The sequence below is a fragment of the Strigops habroptila genome, chromosome 4, assembly GCF_004027225.2.
Source record: "Strigops habroptila isolate Jane chromosome 4, bStrHab1.2.pri, whole genome shotgun sequence".
Classification (NCBI taxonomy): domain Eukaryota; kingdom Metazoa; phylum Chordata; class Aves; order Psittaciformes; family Psittacidae; genus Strigops; species Strigops habroptila.
This window is the reverse complement of record NC_046358.1, coordinates 47333475-47356085: the sequence shown is the minus strand read 5'-3', so window position 1 is coordinate 47356085 and position 22611 is coordinate 47333475. Positions and strand designations below refer to the sequence as shown.

Below are 22611 nucleotides of genomic sequence, written 5' to 3'. Positions count from 1 at the left end.
ATGAAAGATTCATCCTGTGTTCCACGCTCAGCATTGAATATCTCACTGCTTTTGATATCACATCTTCTGACATTATAAACTCTTCCAGAGACCTCAAGATCATCTTTGTATTGATATTCTAAAGAAACCAGTCTTCAGAACAATTCCTTTGGGATCTTTAATGAGTCATGAAGTGTACACACACACACACACACATGCATGCCTGGAAAGCAGTAAAGGGAAGCAGCTAATTCCTTCCCAGCCATTTCAGGTATTGCAGGTGGATTTCCTGCCCTCCCACAACATTTTTTAGGAAACATGGAGTTAGCAGCAAAAGATGTCATTTGGGCTTCATGACATGTTGCAAGTGCGTGTTTTTTAGCTATAACCACATACTGCTGTCTCTAGTCCTAAAGACAGTTTTCATTTTGAAGTAATGTCTGCAGGAGCGGAGAATTCATGCACAGGTTCACAAGGAGCTCCTGCAGCTTGCAGTAGCATTGCCATCTGTTCTCCAGTGCAGAGCTAAGTCTTGAGGAAGGCATCGTACATCGTGGGTTGGGGTTCAGCACCGAGCTTGAGTAGGACAATAAGAATCACAGCAGTGTGTTGTGATGTATCCCAACCCGGCAGTATCTGCATACAGTATTTGCTTTAATAACCCTCTCTCCTCTTCCACCGTAGTTGCCCTGCTCTTGGTTTGCTGCATGTGGAAAAGGGCATTTGCATTGTCAAAGAAACAGGAAGTTATCTGTGGTTGTACCCACTCTAAGAAAATGTAATGATACACTTTTTTTTAATGCTTTGATTTTATTTTATTTTATTTTATTTAAACAGTAATACCAGGGGTTGGAGAGAATATCCGTTGGGGTATTAAATGACCACTGTCTGGAGAAAAAAACATGTTATTTCACAATAGGAGTGGAAAAGGAGCAGAGGTGCACCCTGGCCATCACCTTGGGCCCCAGTCTGCTACCACTCTGAGCATGGAGCCAAATTAGTTTGAATGATCCTAGTGAATAGAGCTCTGCAAGTCCCTGCTTGGAGATTCCAGTGCTTGGAGATTACAAAACCTTTTTACTGAGCTGTGGTAGTGTGCTCTCTGTGACCAGGTTCCACACAAAACCCCAGCTGGGTGTAAGCATTCCTGGGTTTATGAGACAGAAAACAGGTGGCTTGTCCCTGCTCACACCCCACGCTGGTGGCAGTGTGTTGGCTCCAGCCTTGCTAATGCTGCTGTGCTGGTACTTCTGCTTAGGTGGCATGGCCTTTGACAAACTGGCTAGAGCTTTCCTGACCTGGCCTTTCCCTCTAGGCTGGAGGTAAAGCCTGCACATTCCCATCCCACTGAGGAGGAGGAGCACCAGCAACATGTTCACCTTCCTCATATGCAGCACAAGACATACCTTGGCCTAAAAGTCTCTAGCAGTTAGTACGCTAAAATTTGAAAACAGCCTTTTGTATCAGGCTTGTGTTTTTTCAGCTAAAATGTTGTTCCTTAGCCAAGTCCTGACATCAGCCTTGACAAAATTCATCTCTGGAAGCAGCTGTTTGCAGCTCAGTCACTGCTCCTTCCCCTGCCAAGAGCAGAAGCAGAGAATCCACTTCAAGCTCACATCTCCTATTCAGGGGCAAACTGTTTTTGTCAGCCCACCATGCTCACTGTTTCCAGGCACGGAAATTGAAATAATGCTTTCCCAATACATTAACCACTTTCCTTTCATGGCTGCTGCTGTCTTTGGCTGCTGAGAGCTTGGTACCTGCCCCAGCATGACTGACTGACAGTACAGGGGCAAAAACCACATCAGCGCTCAGACAACATGGGTCTGTCTTGCCTGCCAGAATGTCAACCATGTTTCCAAAAGCCTCTCGAGTCTATCTTGTGACTGTTGCATGTCTTCAGTGCTGCCAGCATCTGGTTTTGGAGTGGAGGAGCAGAGCCAGGAGTCTCAGAAGACAATGAAAGGAAACTAGTCTGCAACCTTGAATGAACTTGGTTTCAAAGAAGTATTCATACATGCATGGAGGATCCATCCAGATGAATCAGAGTGACTGGTTTTATCAGGGAAATAATGGAGAGGGTGAGGACTAAAGAGAGGGTGACTGTAACAGCTGGGGAAAAGGAACAGCTCAAACTAAAACTACTCATTAAGATATTGGAATGCAGGTATGACTTTCAGACCATAACAAGATTATTTGTACGACATTACTTCCACTACAGTTGCTGGGGTAGGACAGATTTTTTTTCCACCCTCTGATAGCCAAGTACTAAGAAAGCTTAATCCTGTTGAATTAATCAAACTGCCGAGGTGACTCTGCCTACTGAGAGTTGCTACTGTGTAAACCCTTAAAATCCATTGCATCAGCTCTAAGCTGCTGGAAAGTCTTAGCATAATAAACCTAGATTAACAAATTCTAGGGCACATCCTGAGACAAACAGGTAATCAGAACGTTCCCCAGCATGCACCGAGGAAATGTGTTCAGTGCTGCAGCCAGTAAGAAGTCAGCCATTGTGAAAGATGATAGAGGTGAATGATCAGACCTTGTACAGGGAAGGATGCTCTATGCTCGTGAACACAGACCCCTGTGGTTTGGGAAATCAGTTTGCAGAAAGAACACTGTCTTTCAGGCTCCAACAGAAGTAGGTTTTAGGTGTTTTCTATTAAACAGTCTAAGGGTAAAATACACAACAAAGCTTCAGGGTAGGAAATAGGCCCTAGGGTGCCTCTTCCAGCAGCACAACGCTACGTCTGCCCTGACACTTGCTCTCCCTCAGTTATCTGCTCCACAGTGGCATAGCCTGAGTGAGAGGAACCTTCCTCCTTCACCACCATAGCCTCACACTGTGGTTAGGGCACTCTGTGGCAGGTGGGAGCCTGAATCTTCGCTCTGAGGAAGACAGCAGACGTATGACTCCAGAGCGACGGGTATTTTAAACAAGCCATTTTACAAAACGTACCTGTTGGTCTCAACACGTCTTTTGGCAGCTAAAGAAAAGAACAAGTCCTAGTTAGTCCTCCCTAGAAACAGATGTTGGCACTTTTCCGTGAGCTGTGGATCCCAAATGGAACAAGGCTCTGGTTTCCCAGCCACAGGCAGGTGCATTTGTACTGAGAAGGGGCAGAACATTATGACCTACATCTCTCACCACTTCCTCCTAGCAGCTCCTCACTCACTCACTAGCACGTGGGCATTTTTGGTCCCAAAATGTCTACCTTCCCCTGCATCCTGTGCAAGTCCTGGCTCTAGGTCCCGAATTCCATCTGTTTGGTGCTGCAGTGAAGGCAACCAGTGGTGGAGCAGAGAACTGTGCTCAGCTCTGCCACATTCCAGTCTAAGTGCTGCAGTCATCCTGCAACTATCGCAAACCACTTTCCAGACCACTCCTGCCAGTTCCTCACTTGATGTCGCAGCTTTTAGTATGAACCCTGTGGCTTTTGTGTACAGATTTGTAAACACAAGGATTGAACTGCAGAGTTAAGACAGTATTTTATACGTTCTTTATTATTAAGCACATTTAAACATCACCACCATCACTTTAAAGAAGAATTTCTCTCCTGCTGCTTCTCACTTGAATAGGGCACAATCTCTAACCTGTGGTACTGAATCATAGCATAGCGCTTTCTGCTACGGGGAAAATAAGATGTTTTCTTTGGGGAAGCAAGCAAGCAGTTCATTTACCCCAGAAATCAACATGTGTTTTTTAAGTATCCTGATTCCAGCTGAGTATTCGTTTACATCTGTAGGTGTGCAGTCAGGATGCTAATAGTTCCCAGTGGGCTGTCAGATGGTCTTCTGAGAGACCAATCTTTCTGTGCAACCAAAATAACGAGCAAATTAAGCCACAGCTCTATTACAAAAGTTGATTTTGCACATGATAGCTTCAAGAAACACAACCCACACGCTAGAGGCAACGCTGCAGATTCTTCTAATGATATATTTCATGCCTTTTACCACCCATGCAGAGTGTCCACAACCAAGAAAGGGAAAAAGGGACTCCAGCCCAGTTCAGGCACTGCCAGAGCAGCCAGAGCCGCATTCCAGATGCACAGCCACATTCTTCCCCGGTGACACCACCCCAGAGGCTGCAGAGATGCAGGATAAAACCAAGAAAGCTTTAATTTGGCTTCCAGTGTGACTTATCTTCATTATTGCCAGTAACTCAAATCCCTATTTCGCCAATACCATTCCAAGACTGCCACCTAAAGAGTTTTTTTCTGCTTCTGAGCTTCTTGTGCAGCAATTCAAGCACACAGCAACTCCGGTGCTACTCCTGCAGGCGTCCAGCTCTGCTCCTAAGCAGAATTTGCACAGTAAGACGTCACAGGGCTGCCATTTTGAGCACCCTGGACGCATTTTGAGCGTTTTTATCTTTACAAATAAAGAAGTAAAACAACAGAACATTGTATTCAAAATGGTAAAGCATACTTGTTACAGCTACCCACTTTTTTCTTTTTAACGACAGTTAGCTTTGTTAAGCTGTCACATCACTTCATTTTCTTACCGAAAAGAGTTCACTCCAGATGCCTTGCGGCCAAACCGACAGCATGCTGGGCCGCACAAGGCAGAGCGCTGCTGTGAGGCCAAGGGAGGTGACCCTGCCCCTCAGCACTGGTGAGGTCATGCCTGAAACGTTGTGTCCTCCACTGGCCTCCCAGCACAAAATAGCTATGGACTTACTGGAGCGAGGCCAGCACAAGGCCACGAAGATGACTCTGGGACTGGAGCATCTCATAGAAGAAGAGATGCTGGGACTGCTCAGCCTGCAGAAGGCTGAATGTGTATAAATACCTGATGGGAAGGAATGGAGAGGAGGGAGCCAGACTCTTCTCAGTAGCATCCACTGACAGTTAAACCCCATGAAATTTCAACTGAACACTTTTTTTTACCGCAAGAGTGGTCAAACACTGGATGAGGTTGTCCAGAGAGGTTGTGGAACTCCCATCTGCGAAGGTATTAAAAAGCTGACTGGAGATGGTACTGGGCAACGTTGGGGCTTGGACCAGAGGATCTTCAAGGGGTCCCTTCCAACCTAAATGATTCCATTTATTATGGATGTTGAATGTGTAAGTCATCTCCATCCTGAAGAATAATCAGAGGACAAGAAATTTGAATAATACTATATCATAAATGTAACTTAGATATTTACTCCAAGCTAAATCAGGAAATCCAGACATAATGCTATCAGATGAGGGGAGAAACTGGGCAAAACTGTAGCTGTATGTTAGGAATCTGGATGGTAAATTTAACAAGCTATGCTATACCGAAGAAACATCAATTTTTATCTTGATCATCATTACCGTGAGCTTTCTTGAATTACGCCGTAAGAACTCCTTGAGTCCATCTCAGGCACTGACAACCCAGAGAAGTGTGCTGCCTGTATACGCACGGGAAAACTGCTTCTGCCTAGCACTCCGACCAGGCCTCTGCCTTCACTGCCCGCTTTTCCCCTCCCAAGGTTTCCCCCTGGTGTCAGCCATAGTAACAGTATTGCGGGTTTATCCAAAGCCCCGTAGTTCTGTGCTAAAGACAAGGTGGCAGGGGCTGAAAGTAAAAGTACAGGGGCCGGCCGCAGCGAACTACAGTCGGCAGAACTGTGGTTACTGAGCTAACGTGCAGCACTTCGGAGGAACTCTCCGGACGTGTGCCTTCGCTCCTCCACTGGTTAACCGACACCCATCTTTTTTGCCGTGTCTCGGTCAGAAGTCACGGGCAGTTCAGGAGGAACCGGAATGGCCGGGGCGCGGTTGGCAGAGATGCATCGGGACAAGGTCGCTCCGGCGGGACAGGAGGCGATTTCCCTCAGGAACGCGATTCCCTCAGGGTGCCGCAGGCCAACCGCTGCCCCCAAGCGCGTGTCCACCACCCGGCCCGCCCCAGGGGGGAGGGGGCCCCGGCCGCACCGCCCGCACCGCCCGCACCGCCCGCCCTGACATGGCCGCAGCGCCCCGGCCCCGCCCCTCGGCGCGGGCGCGGGACGGAAGCGGTGCCGCCGCGCGGCACGCCGGGGGTTGGAGTCGGGCGTTGGCGGTTGCGCACATCCGCCGGGGGCGCGCGGCGGGGCTGGTCTCTCTGAGGAGCGCGGCAGCCATTGCGGCCTCGGCCCGAAGCGAACGGTTTCTTCACGCCCCGCAGGACTCAGCGCTCGGCGACGGTGAATGTCCGCTCCTCCTTGGCTCGCTCGGTGGCGGGAGGGCCGGGGGACGGCCGGGCGTTAGGTTGCGAGCAGGGTTCTTGCAGCCGGACCGTGCTGCGGGGCGGGGATGGGCCCGGCCTTCCTTGTGGGGGGAAGCTGCTCTCGAAGGCCTCGCTGGCGCCGCGCAGCGCCGCTGGGCCTCTGCCCGTTGGGTAACGGGGGCGCGGCGGCAGCAGGCCGCGGAGGGCTGTGCGCTTCATCGCTGCGGAGGGGAGGGCTGATCCTGATCCCTTAGGTGGGACGGATGGCCGAGAGCCTTCGGGGCTTGGAGGCTAGTGTAAAGCTTTCGTGTCCGCCGGAGGAGCGATCGCCGCGGGGAGGGCGGACGCCTCTGTGCCGGTGAACACAGGGAGGGGCCTTTCCGCCTTTGAAGGCGGCCGGCCCGGCCCGACTCCTCAAAAAGACGAACGAGCAGCTGGTCTTTCGGTGCGGGCCTGTGCTTTTCTGCCTGTATGTGGTACCTTGTGAGCCGCCAGTGAGCAAACGCGGTTTCATTGTGTTAGGAACAACGTGTGAGGCTCTGCGTCTTGCGGGTATCGGTACAGATCTCGAGATCTCGCATCCATTGTGCTCCCTGATGTTCGAGTAAATAATACATGGGCAGATCGTTTGCACGTCTTATGCTGTATCTGTGACAGTTTCTCAGGCAATTCCATCCACCCCATGTTTATTTCCTTCTGCGATTCTAATCGTTTTCCTCGAATTGACAGCTAAAAGTATTGAACACCAGTTATGCAGTCATTTTATAATCTATCAAACCTTTATCGTTCCCCAAATGAGTGCTCGTTGACAAAGTGACTATTCTCACCGTGTTTTAAAGCATGTAGTTACGTAAGTCTGTCCTTCCTGTGCAAAGGCCTGTCCTGCCCTTAATACCCACTGCTGGCCTTGGCAGTGTTTGTGTGGTCAGGGTGCATCAGGGAAACAATATGTCGGAAGACTAGCTACTCTGTGAGGGAGCTGAATCAGTCCTTTGAGCTGGATTTCCATGTGGGCATAAAAATGCAATTTTGAGCACAAAGGAGAGAATGGTTACAAAGGGCAGCATAGGCTTTTCTCATGGAAGCACAAAACTTCTCACGTGAAAGCAATTAAATAGCTATCACCTCAGGACGTGGTTTGGGGACGGTTTAGGCTACTCTAAGGGCGTGCTGTTGCACGCTTACCCCTTGACCCATAAGAAGGCCTGTACCATGTCTTCCAAAGTTCTGGCACGTCTCTGATGGCACAGTGAACCCGAGTAAAGAAGCTAATCGATAGAAACCTAATGGGTGTTAACACGGAAGGGAAATCACACTAATTCAAAATACTGCATCCAGATTGTCTTGGACTACTTTCACAGCTAATGTGATGCGTTGTCTGTTTACTCTGTCTGCTTTACAGCCCAGTATTGTAATATAAGGTCACGCTGTATTTTTGATCCTTAGGGCTTGGATTCTTTGGGTTTTGTATTACAGCAAGCTCAATGAGTGAGCCAAATTATTAATATTTTCCAGTTAAAAGAACTGAAAAAAACCCCACCTAAATCTCATAAACTGAAAAAGTGACATACTCAAGGTGGACAGTGGAGCTTCCATAAAATATCTCAAATTATGTATCCTGCATCAGTAGGTAGTTTTGAAAATCTTAATGTCCAAAATAGCCTTTGGTTTTGTCATTGTTGAAATCTTGTAATAATAAAATGCTGCTACTTCATAATTTGCTAAAGTAAGTTATTTTATGGTTAGTGCAAATCAAAATAGTTTGATGGCTGCCTTTTATCTTCTGAATGCTAATATAACTTTTATTGCAGCAGTTCTTTCAGGTGAAAGCAAAAGTTTGAGAATGTCATACTAATGACTGGAATAACAGTTTAGTTTTGGGGTTTTTTTTGACTGCTGCTAGCCCAGTAAGTTCATCGCGGGGCTTATTGAGTGGTGGGGTTTCATGCTCTGTGATACAAAAGCCTTATTAGTCTAATGGCAAACAAAACCATTATTTCATCTACAAGAACTTTTAAAGTTATGTGACTAGAAAGGGCAAAGCTGAGAGTTGTGTGTAGGTTCTGCTAAAAGTAAGACAGGATTTTATGACTTCTCTGGCTGTAGAGAACTGGGGTTTTAATATGTATACCTGGAGAACAATAAAATCGAATCCTATTTAACTGAGATTTCTGAGATGTAAAACGTGATCTTAACCTGTTTTAAGTTTGTTAATCTGATAAACAGTACTGGGTTTTTTTTAGCATCAGCCTAAAGATGAGTGGCTGCCGTGTCTTTGTTGGACACTTAAGCTCACGTGCTCGGGAACGGGATGTGGAGAAATTCTTCAAAGGATATGGACGCATAAGAGAAATCCATCTAAAAAATGGATTTGGATTTGTGGTGAGTAATACCTTGTTTTCCTTTCTCTTGCTTGCAGGTACTAGCCTTGCTGGGCTGATGTCAAAGAAGGGAAGATGCTTAAGAGAATAGTGTTTCCTATGGGAAATGGAAAATATTAATACACATTTCAGACTGCTTTTCACATATTGGGATTACAGTTTTACCTGGTTTTGGCTGGGTTTTGCTCAAAATCTTGGTAATATTCTAGCTACATTAAGTACATTGTCTGATCGTAATCCTCCATGGATTTAAATTTTATCACTTATTTCAGAAGACAATATAAATGTCCTGTTATGGCATTACAAAACTCCTGTTATGGCATTACAAAAGTCTAGACCTGGAAAAAAGTTTAGACAGAAGCACTTATGTTCCTCTCTCACTTCTAGTCTGCTTGGTTGTATCTCTAAATAATGGCCTGACATAAAAGCAAGGTAGTTGGCTACAACAACAGGTGAACAGCTGTAATCGGTGCTTGCTGTTGGATTTAAGCAGCACAGCTTTTAACTCTTGTGTGGCTAAAGTAAGGCATATTCACCATTAATACATGTTCACAGGGCGTATGTGTCTGTCAAGCTATTAAGTGATATACGCGGTTCATTGGATCTTAGTTTCCTACCACTGCATTCTAGAGCTCTCTGCTCCTAAACTGTTGTCCAAATTTTTATAGCTTTACAGATTCCCAAGTTGACTCAGGATCAGCCAGTTTCTTAATTATTATCTCCTGAGAGCAGAGAATTAGCTGTTCTGCGGCACTGAGTTCTAACTGGAAATGTAACTACTGCCCTCGCACTATGGCAGGCTTATATGCTGTTCGTTCTGCCATGATCAATACCTTGGGTGAAGCTGTGGGAAAAGAATAAAAAAACAGGCTTTGCCTACTTCAGTGTCATGCAAGTATTGCTTCTTGACTCTTATATGTGCTGGTTCCTGATTGCCTTGCAGTATAAGCTGCTACTTGTTGACTGCCAATAGGTAAATACCTGCCTCTTGAAGTCCAGAGATAAATGGCTGATGTAGATATGAGCCTGAGTTTTAGAGCGTCATTTCCAATTGCTACTATTTCTTAATCACCTTTGCCTGAACATTCCTCTTTTCTTTTTGGGCAGGACTGTTGACTCACTCAGGAACTACTTGTGTTCAACTCCTGTACATGAGTCAGCCAACCCTCCTTCCTCTCTTCTTCCAGTTCCTAGGCAGAAGTATTTTCTTTTCAAAGCTCACTAATAAGCTTGAATAATTGTCTCATAACTCTGTCTAAAAATTTTAATTGTTCTCATGATGAAGAATTTTTTCCTTACATCTGATCAAAACCTTCCTGCCCTTGTCATACTGTAACTGTGCATCCAGATGAGTAAAGCACTTTCATCACCTCTGTAACTGTGTTCTAGGTTTTGGAAGACTGACTGGATCCCCTTTGAGCTGCCTTTTCTTCAGGCTGAACGAACACAGCTCTCAACCAACCTTTCCTTGTTCTCAAACCTTGTGATCAGTTTTGGTGGCCCTCTGCTGGTCCTGCTCCAATCTTTCTTGAGCTGGAGGGACCAGAACTGGACACTGTTCCAGGTGTGGCATAAAAATTGCCAAGTAGGGTGGAATAATCACATCCCTTGGTCTGCTGGCGGATGCAGGCCAGGACATGGTATGCGTTTGTTGCAGCAAAGCCACATTGCTGACTTGTGCTGAGCAGACTCTCCACAAGGAGAATGTCTCCATGTCCTTTACAGCAGAGCTACACTCCAGCCACTCAGACCCCAGCCTGATTATTCTATTCCAGGTGCAGGACTTCGCTGTTGTCATATTTTGTTAAAACTTGCAGTTCTTGTTGGCCTAATCTTTCAGCCTATCAGGGTGTCTCTGTGTGGTGTTTCTTCCTTCTGGTTTATCTATTTCCCCCACTGTAGTGTTAGCCACAAAATTGGTGATGGTGCACTCAATCTCATCATCTAGATCATTTATAAATACATTTAATAGCATTATCTTTTGCAGTACCTCACTTGTCACGGGCTGTCAGTTCATCTTTGGGTTTGGTTATTTTAAATCTGTATTTATAAAACCTCTTAAAAACCCACGGATTTTGATCTTAACATTTTTGTAGTATTAAAAGCATGTTTCATTGTGCTTAATTGAAATAATTACTTGATCTTTGAAACTAATTACATTAACTCAGATTTTGTAGATTTCAGCACAGAATGTTTTCAAACTTCAGACTATAAAACTGGTATGTGAAGCGAGACAGACTTGTAGACACTCAGTTTGTTAGAAACTAGCTGAAATAATGGGAGTTGTAGGTGCTAGCTATTGATACTCTTAAATGCTGGGCCTGCATTAATTTTCTCAAGATAATCTTTGCATCATCATGCAAGGATGTGTGATGTTTCACTTGGTAGTGAAACAGATTCCAGTGCAGAAGGGGGAAGATTGCCTAAGCCAGTATTGCTTCTGAAAAGCTGTTAATAGTTACGCAAATGCTTTCTTCAACTTGAGAAGCTTCTTCTCTGTTGTTCATTGCTCTTAAGCTGCGTTTCCACAATTTTCTTTCTCCATCCACACTCCTGGTTCAGATGGCTGCTTGTTCTCACTGCTTTTTCTTTCCTTTCTCCCCTTGCCTCACATGGATTTACCCCTGTTGTTCAGCCACATAACAAACCTACCTGGGAAACTGATCTAGTAGAAAAATAACAGTCTTTTTCACCCCACCTACTGCACAAAGTATGCTGTTTTTCATCTGGATAGGTTTCTTGACCTAGTTTCCTGCAGAGCTATACAAACAGCTTTGCCAAGAACCAGTGGGCTGGATAGTGGGCAGAGGCTACTCAGGCTGACTAAAGCAGCATTGCTGCCAAAAGTGAAGCGACAAATTCCATTGCAGCAGTATATGGAATTGCATATTCTAGCTGATCCAGACCCATAGGTGGCCAGTGCTGAAAAGGGGCTTATGTTTCGTACTCTTCTTTCCCTGTATGTAGGGCTTTGTTTTAAACTGTATCCCCCCCACATGTCTCTCCAAAAAAGTATTTTGGGTATTTCTGTAATAAGCTAGGTCATTTAATTAATTTATTTTGTATAGGTCCTGCAAGCAGCTATACTGAAACAGCTGAGGGAGGCAAAGGACTTTGTGGGGTGGAGAGACAAGAAATGGTCATGAATGGGAACATCTTGGTTTTCAGTCATAAAAGTACTAGGAATCCACCTTGTTCAAAGTTCTGGCTGATCCTTAGAAATGTAAAATTTATAAAGAAAACCTGTTTTGTAGCATTTGAATATACTATGATGAAAAATATGGTTTTTCTCCTTATTCTTTTTAGGAATTCGAAGACCACAGGGATGCTGATGATGCAATTTATGAACTTAATGGTAAAGAGCTGTGTGATGAAAGGTAAGTGTGATGCCATAATTTCCCTTTAGAACAGCAAAAGCGCTTTGCATACAAATACAGTGCATTAGCTTGTGCTCTGACACCCATTTCTTGTGGCTTTGTGGTGGGATACACCTTTCGTAACTTCAACTAAAGAGATTCATTGGGATCCTGGCTATATATAGTTTTATATAAGGCAAAGATAGTTTGGGATTGGAGGAGAGGTGGTTTGGAGTAGGGCTGACTGTTTTCTCCACTTGCACTTATTTCTCCTTCGAAGCTAACTCAAGGTCTTGTCACTAGAAATATAAGTAAAAGTGAATTGAATTTATTTGTCTGCCTGTTGATATCATAAGTTGATAGCCTCTCATTTGGAACGTTGCCCGTCAGTTTGCAGCAATGTGGACTATAGTCATTGTATGTTACAGTAATTTTAATTTTGATTGTGGAAGCTGGGTTTAGGTCATTAGGTTGTTATTACTCCTTTTGGTACTCTTATTTCCCTCTGTGATTACCCTTCAGCTCTGGTTGAGCAAATTTTCGGTCTGAATTACAGACCTGTGACAATTTTCCTGGAAGTCAGAGGGAGATGAATGAGACAAGAGAATACCACTGTTCTGGCTCTTTAAGAAACATCAGTGACTGTGTTATAAATCATTGCTTGCAAGGGCAAGATAATTCTTGTTTGTGCACTTGTGCTTCCACTTGCGAAAGATTTAAGTCAGTGTCCAATACCTAAAGTTTGTGTTTTATTTTTTGTTTGCTTGTTTTGTTCCTCTCATAAGGGTTACAATTGAGCATGCTCGAGCCCGAAGAGGGAGGGGCAGATTCCCACAACGGTTCAGTTATTACCAGTCGCAGAGTGGATCTAGGTAGGTGGTCTGGACTCTGTTGCCTACTAACACAGTAACTTAAGACCTGTACTGAAATACTGTTTTCTTCTTGGAGCTGGAGTTAAGGATCCAGCTCCATTTCCTTGTATAGCTTCACAAGAGGAGTTTCATGTTCTCAAACGTCGGAGGTCCGTTGCTATTATTTGCTGCCTCTGGCTGAGTAGAATGTGGATTTTAAAGCAATTTAACTGTCTCACAGAGATTCACAAACCCAGTATGAAATGCTCCTTCTCTGTGTTGTAGGCAATACACTGGTCTTGCTGCCTACTGTTGTGTAAATGATGTGAAGGAGTGATGCTGCAGTTGGATTGGCTGTTCTTAACACAGAATCAAGAAAAATGCCAGAGCTTCTCTTTTGAGGCTTTTGTCATTAAACTGAACTTACAGGCTAAGTGGAGTTATTGTAGAGCAGTAGTTCAAGGTATTTACTGCCTAACCAAACTTTCACATTTTCCCTTGTATGGTTATCAAAGTGCTTACTTCAGCACAGCATACAAAAGGAACTGTATTTGAGAACCAGTGCTAGGGCACAAGATACCAGCATGTGCAGAAGTGTTTAAATACCAGTTGACTAACTTTTCTGACTGAGCAGGTGCCTTGTGGAGGGAGAGTCTCTTTCCAACAATGGAATCTGAAAACCAGGATGTAGCTCCTATCTGGAATACCTGTAGTGGACACGGAGTAGTTGTGGAGTTGTTCACGTTCGGTTATTTGAGTCAGTGGTGAACTTTGCACTAGCTTGCAGCAGAGTTGGTGAAAGTTCTGCAGATTTGCATATATTCCACCAAACAACTACACATTACATCTTCATACTTTATATCTACCTGCGTGCAGTAAATATGTATGGAATAATTTACTCTGTAGAAACAGTTATAGCTGTGGCCTGTGGAGAGTAGAGCTTGCAAGGAAGACGAAGACTTAACTGACATAAACCTCTGCGTTTGTTTCAAAGTGAGAATTGCTGCCAGTTACAAACTGGTGTCTGGAGCATCTAATTTGCATATGCAAGTATGCTAATTAGATTATTTTTTCTTTAGTGGCAGTAACCTTGATGCGGTATAATTGGTCCGAGGTCCAGGCTAAAAGTGGACTTTTAAAGTAGGAAGTGTGATTGGAGGTCGTGGGCATCTGACGTTGTAGTCATGTTCATGATGTCAGACTGCCGATGCCAGACAGGAAGAGACTGCGGTTTGCAATAATGGAAAAATGAGACTCAGCCTGCCAGTTTTGGGACTCTGGGACCTCTGTTTAAATGCCTGGAAGATCTGGATGTTCTGAAAAAAATTGGGACACTTTGAGGTATGCCCTGAAATGAAATTGCCTGTGCTTCAGTGTACAAATCAATACGCACAATTCAGGATTATGTTTCTATGGGAGGAGGAGGTGAGAATAATTTTCTCTCAGGTCAGTGTTCTTGATTCTTGATTTTTTTTTGGTAGTAATACAAAGTAGTGCCATTGTTAGAATCACACATTACTTATCAAAAGGCTGGCATACCTTTTCCCATAGTTCTCAGATCCCTTTGGATTCAGAACGATTAGGATTGGGAACAGAAATGACCTGCAAGAGCAGTATTTTTTCCAGGTGCCTTACTCTTCTGTATGAAAGTTTTCAAGACACATTTTTATTTTTGAGAGCATCTTTAATTTTTGGTTAAGTGAAAAACATGAGATTTAATTTGGGAACTGAAAACTGCCACTGTTGTTTCAGGGCAACCAGCTCTCATTTTACTAAAATAAGAATATTTCTATCCACAAAAATATCTAATATAGGTCATGGTAGCATTTATAAATATCAACAAGAATTTAGAAGCATGAACTAAGATGCCTTTAAATTGTGCCTTCCATCTCCCTGACGTGAAGCAGAATTAATCCTACCAACTAAAAAAAAAGAAGATTAAAAAATGGACCAAATTAAGCTAATTCTCTCTACATTGTTTGCATTCTACTAGGCACTTATTTCAGTGTATCTAGAAAAAATGGCAGCTATATTGACTGCATTGGTATAAAGTTCTTCATTAAAATCCTTTCTAATCACCTCGTAGCAGCTCTCTTCTTGTAGTGGACTCTTAATTATATTCTTTATTAGGTAGAATCAGATCTGCAGTCCAGCAACAAGGAAAATAATTAAATCTCTCAACAAACAATAGAAAACATCAGACTTCCTAAGTTCTAAATTTGTTACACTGGAGACTTTTTCCTTTTTTGTTTCCCTCTGAACTCTTGTAGCCGGTATGGACCTCCTGTTCGTACTGAACACAGGATCATAGTTGAAAACCTTTCATCCCGTATCAGCTGGCAGGTGAGTTAACATCTTACCTTCTTTTTTTACACCTTATTTTCCTACCCTGTGAATAGACTGGTCTCAGCCCAGTTTCTTAATAAAGCCATCATAAATATTTAACCTGAATTTAAAAATGAGCAAAAAAAGCTTCAGTGATTGCTAAAAATTAGCATTCAAACACTTAAAGAAGCCTTTTGTTTCACAGCTGTGCAGGTAGTTCTGTAATTAGATTTTGTAGTTCGGAACAAATTCTTGCTTCCTTGTGTTTACCAACTGATAAAAACTTTCCAAGACTCTAGATTGTTTCTAAACTATTGGAGCATAGCATCCATTCAAACTATGTCACCCTTCTGTGCTGTTACACCTGGAAGTGCATGCCTTTGTTTTTGAGTGAAATTTTTTGTCTGGTCTTAACACTTTGCAAAATATTTTGGTGACGTGATGCATGATTGAGAGTCTGGTAATAATCAATTCCTTTAGTTGTGTTCTGCATAGTATACAGTCTATAGAAAGCTTACTTTTTAAAGGCACAGCAACAGATGCTATTGACAAAAGGTGAGTGAATAGTGGATATTAGTCTCATTCATTAACCTTTATACTGTTTGGCTAAAGAGAGTTCAGTTAGGTTACTGAAAGATGCAGTAGAACATGTTGAATGTTCAGAGCCTTGGTCTTGCAGCTACATCCGCATGAGGAGGCTGTTTGGCTTGCCTGGAGCTCCACTGATGTGTTTCGTAAGAGCTTGGGTACGGTCCATGCAGATAAACGGTTGAACTAGGTTTGTTTATCTTCTGCATGACAGGTTCAAAAGGTTCATAATTGTACAGTTGGGTTAATTATTGAATAACTGAAAAAAAAACCAACTTCTGAGTTGACGTGATGAGCAAGTGGATTTAATCTAAGTATCTTCTGGGTGTGCTATACAGCGATGTATATGAAGAGATTGTTATAAAACAGGACTTGGAAACAACAGCAGGGACCAGAGAAGTGAGCTAGAATGGAGTGTTAAGGAGAACAAATCCTATAATGCTGTTTCGTGTTAAATTCATAACTTGGGGTGGGGGGAAATTAACATTTCTGTAACTTTCTTGTGAATATTTATAATGGCTTTATGTGTGCTTACTATTTTAGATTGAAGCCCACCCGATTCAGATTTCATACCGATGAATCTTTAAGATCCTCATGAAATGTTTTAATGACTCTTAAATATATGATCAGTTAGCATAAGAGACTTTACTTCTTGATACCTGCCTAAATAGAAATCATTTGAAGCTAACATCCATATGCAAATCACACTTAGTTTTGAAGCTGTACTGCTTTGATACTGACTATAGTACTTTAACTTCTTGTAACTATGCTACTGACAAGACAGATTAAAATAGCTAACACATTAACAGTAGTGGCACTGTTCTTCCTGTCTAATCCCTGAGCTTCTAGCAAGCACAATCGATACAGAATCTTGCTTTAAAACCTATGTGCGTATTTTATCTTGGTTCTCCCCATGCTTTGAGAACTTCCATCTCCTTTAAAGGTATTGCATTGGGATATTTAACAAACAAACCACAAACAATTTTGTGTGGTTTGTTTACCACAAAATTTGTATTTGGATCAGTTTCATGAAATGGCTGGCTGTATTGTTAACAGATACTCTTATATCTGAGTAGCAGACAAACTGTCAAAATTCTCCTTATTTTAGCAAACATATATTTCTGCATGTTCAGAGCTTTCCAACCACCCTCATTAGTTGTTCAATATTTGTGAATTTTCAAGCAGTTGGGAAAAGTAGACCTGTGTTACATCAAGATGTAATTTTTAATACGTGTTTTTCCTACTTATGGTTGTCCTACACCTTATTTTCCTTGCTGCTAAGGACAGCAGTGCAGAATGTGCTGTTTAAGGTGAACCACAACACTAAACTTAGGATAAAAGTTGACTGTTCCACTGGTTAAGTAAAACCAGGTAACTTTCAAACATTCCCCTAATAATAGCAAATACTATCAGCTTTTATAGCACATGCAGACTTACTCTTTTTTGAGCAGTGATGTTGGTGTCTTAATCATGTTGACATTATTATTACAAATGCTATTTCATTACTATGATCCTTAGGATTCAGTATATAGTCTGGCAAGTCTGGGGAGGGCCCTCAGTTTTAAAGCCTATTTATTGAATTAGGAAAGAATTATGTAGATTAACATTTTCTAACTTCCTTTTGACTTACCATTCCTGGTCCAGTGAAGCTCTTGTTGACTTGAGCAGAGCCAAAATTTTGTTCTTTGTCTCTAAACAAACATACCGAGGTTGAAGTATTTTAGTGGTGCTGGAGGGCCCATTTTCCATTTGCTATTAAGGTTCCTTTTTGTTAAGCACATGTGAAACAAAGTATCTACTAGTTTGCGTATGCCAGTTTTTAAAATAAATCCATTGAATTTTCATTAGGAGAGTAGATAAAACTAAGCCTTCTTATATCCTGTGGCAAATGTTCTAAAGTTTTTGTTAGCTTTTTGTTTTGTAGTCTTTTCTTCCTTAAGCGTATTTCTAACCAAGTGCATTTTGAACCTCTTCTAACAACCTTGATTTGGTTAACCCTCGGGTTTCTTGTGTGGAGGAAAAAGAGCCAAAGATTTGGGGGTTTTCTAGTGGCTGAAATTCTAGGGTTTGGCCTGTTCTGAATTTTCCTTTTGGTTCCTATGACACTCCTGTTTTTTGGCAATCTAGATCTTGGTTTGCCTGGGTTTGATCTCGATTGGCTAGCACAGATCATCCTCGGGTTCTTTAGCCACTTCTGGAGACTATGTCCAGTGCTTTCAGGGCCTCTGGTACCTCCGTGAAGCGTATTGCTATGAGCCATCACTCTGCCTTTCTCATGTAAGAGTTCCTCTTGGCCAGCTAGGTATTGGACAAGCAGCTCTTTGCTTAAGGTACCTTCTTATATCATCTGCCACTTGTGGCGTGTTGCGGTGAGTAGTCTGGGATTATAAAATACCAGATACTGTTTGGTAAAAGTACTGCTTTAATTAATACAAATGTTTAGTTTTTTTGTGACCTTTTACATTATTTGTTTGTACTTTATCCTATTGCTGAGCAAGTAATTTTACAGTGTCTCCGTGTTTAGCCTCTGTTAAGTTAAATACAAGGGTGTCTATTGACATAGCACTGTAGTGTGACCCATATTCAAGTGAAATATAAGAAAAATCCCCTTTGGAAAATTATTATTTATATAGTAAGTAATTACACCTTTTTGCTTTGAATTTGGCTGTGATGTTGGGGGAGGTGCCCGTATAGAATGAATTTGTCTACATATGCTGAATTGTCCTTTAACTGGGGCATTAGTCACAAAAATCTGCATTTAATACTCATTGGTTTTCATCTGTAATAGTTCTGATTTCAGTGCATATGTTGGTATTTTAAGTATTGCATTATGTTTTCAGAACAGCTGGTTTTGGGATGTAGCATAATCAAAAGCATTAATATCCTACATTTTAATGTAGGAACATTAAAAGCAATGTTTTAGTCACTGTAGTTGTAAAAATAAGGGGTCCTTTTATGCAGCTGCTATTACAAAGGTTGTTTGAAAAACTTCTCTAAATTATATGCATGTTTATCTATATAAGCAGTAAGCCATTTTAGCAGGGAAAGTTTTAGGGAGCTATTACTTGCTGCTAGCTGACTCATTTGTGTCCTGTTTATGGCTAAAAAGTTAACTTTTGCTGCAGGACTTGAAAGATGTCATGAGAAAGGCAGGGGAGGTCACCTATGTGGATGCTCACAGAAACAACAGGAATGAAGGGTAAGTTCATTTTGTGTCTAAATCTGTATGATAACCAAAACTGTTAAAGGCAAGATTATCCCTGTAATATAAAAGAAACAAAACTTAAATCTGTGGTGTGGCTTAGATGCTGAAATTTCTCCAATTTAGAAACAAAGCACAGTCAGTAAATAGGAGTTCAGAAGTGGTATGGAACTCAGTCTCTACTCCCTACCATGAACACTGTGTCAAAGCAGAAGGGGAAGGGAGAATACAGTTTCAACACTTAAGTTCTGCTGTCTTTAACCTAGGGTTATTTATGTATAATCATTTATGATCTAACTCCTGAGGCTAAAGTACCTCCTATCTGTGGCCAATTTGCACTGGTTCAGCAAAGTTGTGGGAAATGAGCATAACCAGTCTCCATAGGGAATACCTAGCGCCCAGCTCTTCATTCTTAGTTCTGCAGACTAAAGGTCCTGCATGAAAAAGCAGCAAAGAGGAGGGAATTATGACCAGAGTGTCTGTGCTGGCAGAACAGTGCTCTAGAGCTCCTGCAAGCAAATGCAACTTGGACATTTTTTTTGAGAAAACAAAAAGATGAAGGGATTTTTCTATTCACTGTTAAAAGCCTGAAGAGGGCAGGAGAGCCCGCAAGTGTATTTTGATTCTTAGACAGCTTTAGAATGCAATTTAGTGGAGGATTGAAAGATATTTCCTCAGCTGGTGCAGGTGTGTGGAGCTTTCTTGATTTTCTCCCATCTCATTACAGATAAGGGTTCTGGTAATGTTTAAGAAGATGTGAAAGGTATGGATGGCTAAGACTGCATCATATTTTCTTGTTAACGAAGTTAAAAATTACCTTTCAGAAGATAAAATATCAAGCTGTGAATCAACAGATTGAAAAAGGCCCAAACTTGTTCTTTTGATTTTTCAGTTTCTCTTTTTGTTTTTCTCTTGATGGTATACAGGGTTGTGGAATTTGCATCTTACAGTGATATGAAGAGTGCACTGGAAAAACTGGATGGCACTGAGCTGAATGGACGCAGGATTAAATTGACTGAAGATCACAGAAGGCATAGGTATGTCACCTGACCTGATAAAATTCTGCTGAGGGCACGGATTTGGAAAGTACCAGTGCCAAGGTTTTATTGTCTAATTCTGTGGCCCCAAGCTAAATACCACTGCAGAGGAGCACTTCCTAGCACTGTAAACAGATAAGAACAAATCTGCTGAAAACAGGATAAATACAACAGAGTAAGGAGAGTTTGGGAAGGGAGTTGTTGGGTTTTTTTGTTTTTTTGTTTTTTTAGAATCATAGAATAGTTAGGGTTGGAAAGGAGCTTAAGATCATCTAGTTCCAACCCCCCTGCCATGGGCAGGGACACTACACACTAGACCATGTCACCCAAAGTTCTGTCCAGCCTGGCCTTGAACACTGCCAGGGATGGAGCATCCACAACTTCCTTGGGCAAGTTTTTTAGATAAAACTTAGTGTTTAAATGAAGGTACTTTTTTTAAAAAATGGTATTCAAAAGCCGCCTAATTTAATAGAAACTGCTTCACAGTCCTGTGAAACGTCTCATGTAATTGTGAAAGCCAATTTTTTCATGAGAATAAAAGAAAAGCTGTGAGCTTGCTTGCATTATTCCCAAAGCAGTTCTGCCATTTAGTCACTAAAAACCCATGTTAGCTGCAGCTCTTCCATTGTCTTAATTAAAAATAAATCAATTTCTTCTGATGGAAAAAGGGACACATAACTAGGAGAGGTGTTAAACTCCCAGGCCTTAAAGTGTGCTGGTGTTCCATGCTTTAGAGACCTTTTTAGCATCTTGAAAGAAACCCTTACTCATTTACGTGGGTGTTTCTAGAGAGAACAAATACCATAGATTTGAATTTTCATTTTTGGGCTCTTCTTGATAAACAGCCAAAAATTTGTGCCCTTGGGGTGGAGGAAGGCATCTTTTATTAGGCAGTTCATACTTTGCCAAGCTAGCAGAGAATGTCAAGGCTAGCTAGCCCCTGCTAGCCTTGGTCTAAGAAGATACTAAGAAGTTGTGATGGAGCATAACAGAAATTTAGCAGCACCTTGAAATAACTGAATGCTGTACCTAGTGCATTCAGATGTTCAGATGGATGTCCTGTGCTGTGCATACAAAGCAGTTGAGAATTTAAACTGAGTATTTTAAATTTAGTAGGAGGTGAGACTACGGCTTTTAATTGTGTTTCTCCAGAAGCAGATCACGATCAAGGAGTTACTCAAGATCTCGCAGCAGGTCCAGGTCTACAGGATCTTCTAGATCAGACAGCCGGTCCAGGTCCAGGTCGAGATCAAGGTCCAGGTCCAGGTCTCGCTCTCGATCCCGGTCCCGATCTCGATCCCGGTCTCGTTCTCGCAGTCGTACACCTAAAAAGAGCTACTCCCAGAAAAGCCACCGCTCCAGCTTGCTAGCTTCTTCCCCATCTCCCTCTGCTTCTAAGAGAAAATCTCGTTCTAGGTCGAGCTCTGCTCATAGCCGTAGTTAACCTGCTTTTAGAGATGTCTTAATGCATTTAATTTGATTCAAGTTTCTTGAAGACTTGAGGCAAATTATACATGAGAACTGGGAGGGGAAGAGTTAACATGATGAAAGGGTAACCTCCTCTTACATTGCCAAAGTGCCTGTCATCAAATAGGCCATCTCTGTGAGGAGGGGCTCTCAGCTTTCTCCTTTCAGTGAAGTCTGGAGTGGGAAGTCGCCTTTATTTTTTTTTCCCTGCTATTAGTAAACATTTCTATCATAGATATATTACGTACACATAATGCTGAGGTAATGGGATGAGACAATATGCTGCTTTCTCCCTCTCCTGTCCTCCACTTCCCCCCTCCACCTCCAAGGCCTTTGACTTCCAAAATACTATGTTAGCTTTTGTCCTTGGTATTAAGTCCGAGAACAGGAAGTATAGATTTTATTCCTTTAAGGTTCTGTGGCTACTTTTCTGTGTGAGAATGAATGGACCAGCTGAATTTAGTTTAGAGTTCACTTTTTTCCCCCGTTGCTTGGCTTAACAGGCTGTTTAAGTTCCAACTTTTAAATGACCTTGATAATATGCTTAATTTGACACAGACATTCAGGAATACGCATTGGTTAGTTGAATGTTGCTCATTTGGATAGTGAATCAATACAATGTTAAGCAGTAATGAAGGCTGGAATTTCCCATTAAAATGAGACATACCATCTGGATGTCAGGACTATTGGGAATCCATTATAATAATTTTCCAGTAATTCAGTAGTATGTGGTATTGTATGTAGAGGCCTTATTTGACAGGTGACTCCATAAAACTGCACAGAAATGTCAATATGCATGTCCATGTTTTTGATGTTTATAAAAGTGACATAGCTTTCATACCCAAAAGTATGATACTGAATAACGTGTGTATGACCAGCATTAGTCTTGATGGAAAGGAAGGTTCTTTTAGTAATGACAGCAGCAAAAAATCCCAGGAAAATTGTAGTCAGTTGTGACAGAAAAAGTGAATCGTGTTAAAGCATAAAGAGGGTAATTTCTTTACATCTCCTGAATGCACAGTTGTTCTGATTAATAGAAATTTCCACTGCAAATACTGTTTGTTCTTATAATTTGGAATTAGATATTTTTTTTTTTTAGCTTCTGTATTGTTAAAGAAGGGAAACATTTTTGAAAAATATGTAAATTAATCCCAAAGTCTTATGTGTGTTTAAATGTACCATTCCTAATAAAATAAAACCTTTTTCTGGCTTACTTTGCTGGTTTGCTTAGTAATGTTACTCTGGCTG

At 42.1% G+C, this 22611-nt stretch overlaps 1 protein-coding gene and 1 long non-coding RNA gene across 4 annotated transcripts; one reads left to right on the top strand and one right to left on the bottom strand.

Moving 5' to 3' along the window:
• Window positions 1-3456: 3456 nt before the first annotated feature.
• On the bottom strand, window positions 3457-5967 carry LOC115606841. The gene is made up of 2 exons (XR_003991022.1): window positions 5280-5967; window positions 3457-5061 (listed from the first exon to the last, which is right to left on the bottom strand). It is a non-coding gene; the product is annotated as an uncharacterized LOC115606841 (long non-coding RNA).
• Window positions 5968-5986: 19 nt separating this feature from the next.
• LOC115606840 (serine/arginine-rich splicing factor 5-like) lies at window positions 5987-22576 on the top strand. 3 transcript variants are annotated; one of them, XM_030483374.1, is made up of 8 exons: window positions 5987-6133; window positions 8400-8538; window positions 11844-11914; window positions 12679-12765; window positions 15015-15087; window positions 18783-18856; window positions 19786-19896; window positions 21049-22576. In XM_030483374.1, the coding sequence occupies exons 2-8, from the start codon at window positions 8413-8415 to the stop codon at window positions 21338-21340; spliced, it is 834 nt and encodes a 277-aa protein (XP_030339234.1). In that variant the 5' UTR covers window positions 5987-6133; window positions 8400-8412; the 3' UTR covers window positions 21341-22576. The 3 variants fall into 3 exon arrangements, with proteins under 3 accessions (XP_030339234.1, XP_030339236.1, XP_030339235.1); XM_030483376.1 differs by lacking the exon at window positions 5987-6133 and adding an exon at window positions 6533-6639; XM_030483375.1 differs by lacking the exon at window positions 5987-6133 and adding an exon at window positions 7026-7179.
• The last annotated feature ends 35 nt before the right edge of the window (window positions 22577-22611 follow it).

Coding starts and splice junctions, on each gene's coding strand:
- LOC115606840 (XM_030483374.1), top strand. CDS start 8,413: ATGAGTGGCTGCCGTGTCTTTGTTGGACACTTAAGCTCACGTGCTCGG. Junction 12,766..15,014: donor CAGTCGCAGAGTGGATCTAG/GTAGGTGGTCTG, acceptor GAACTCTTGTAG/CCGGTATGGACCTCCTGTTC. Junction 15,088..18,782: donor CATCCCGTATCAGCTGGCAG/GTGAGTTAACAT, acceptor CTTTTGCTGCAG/GACTTGAAAGATGTCATGAG.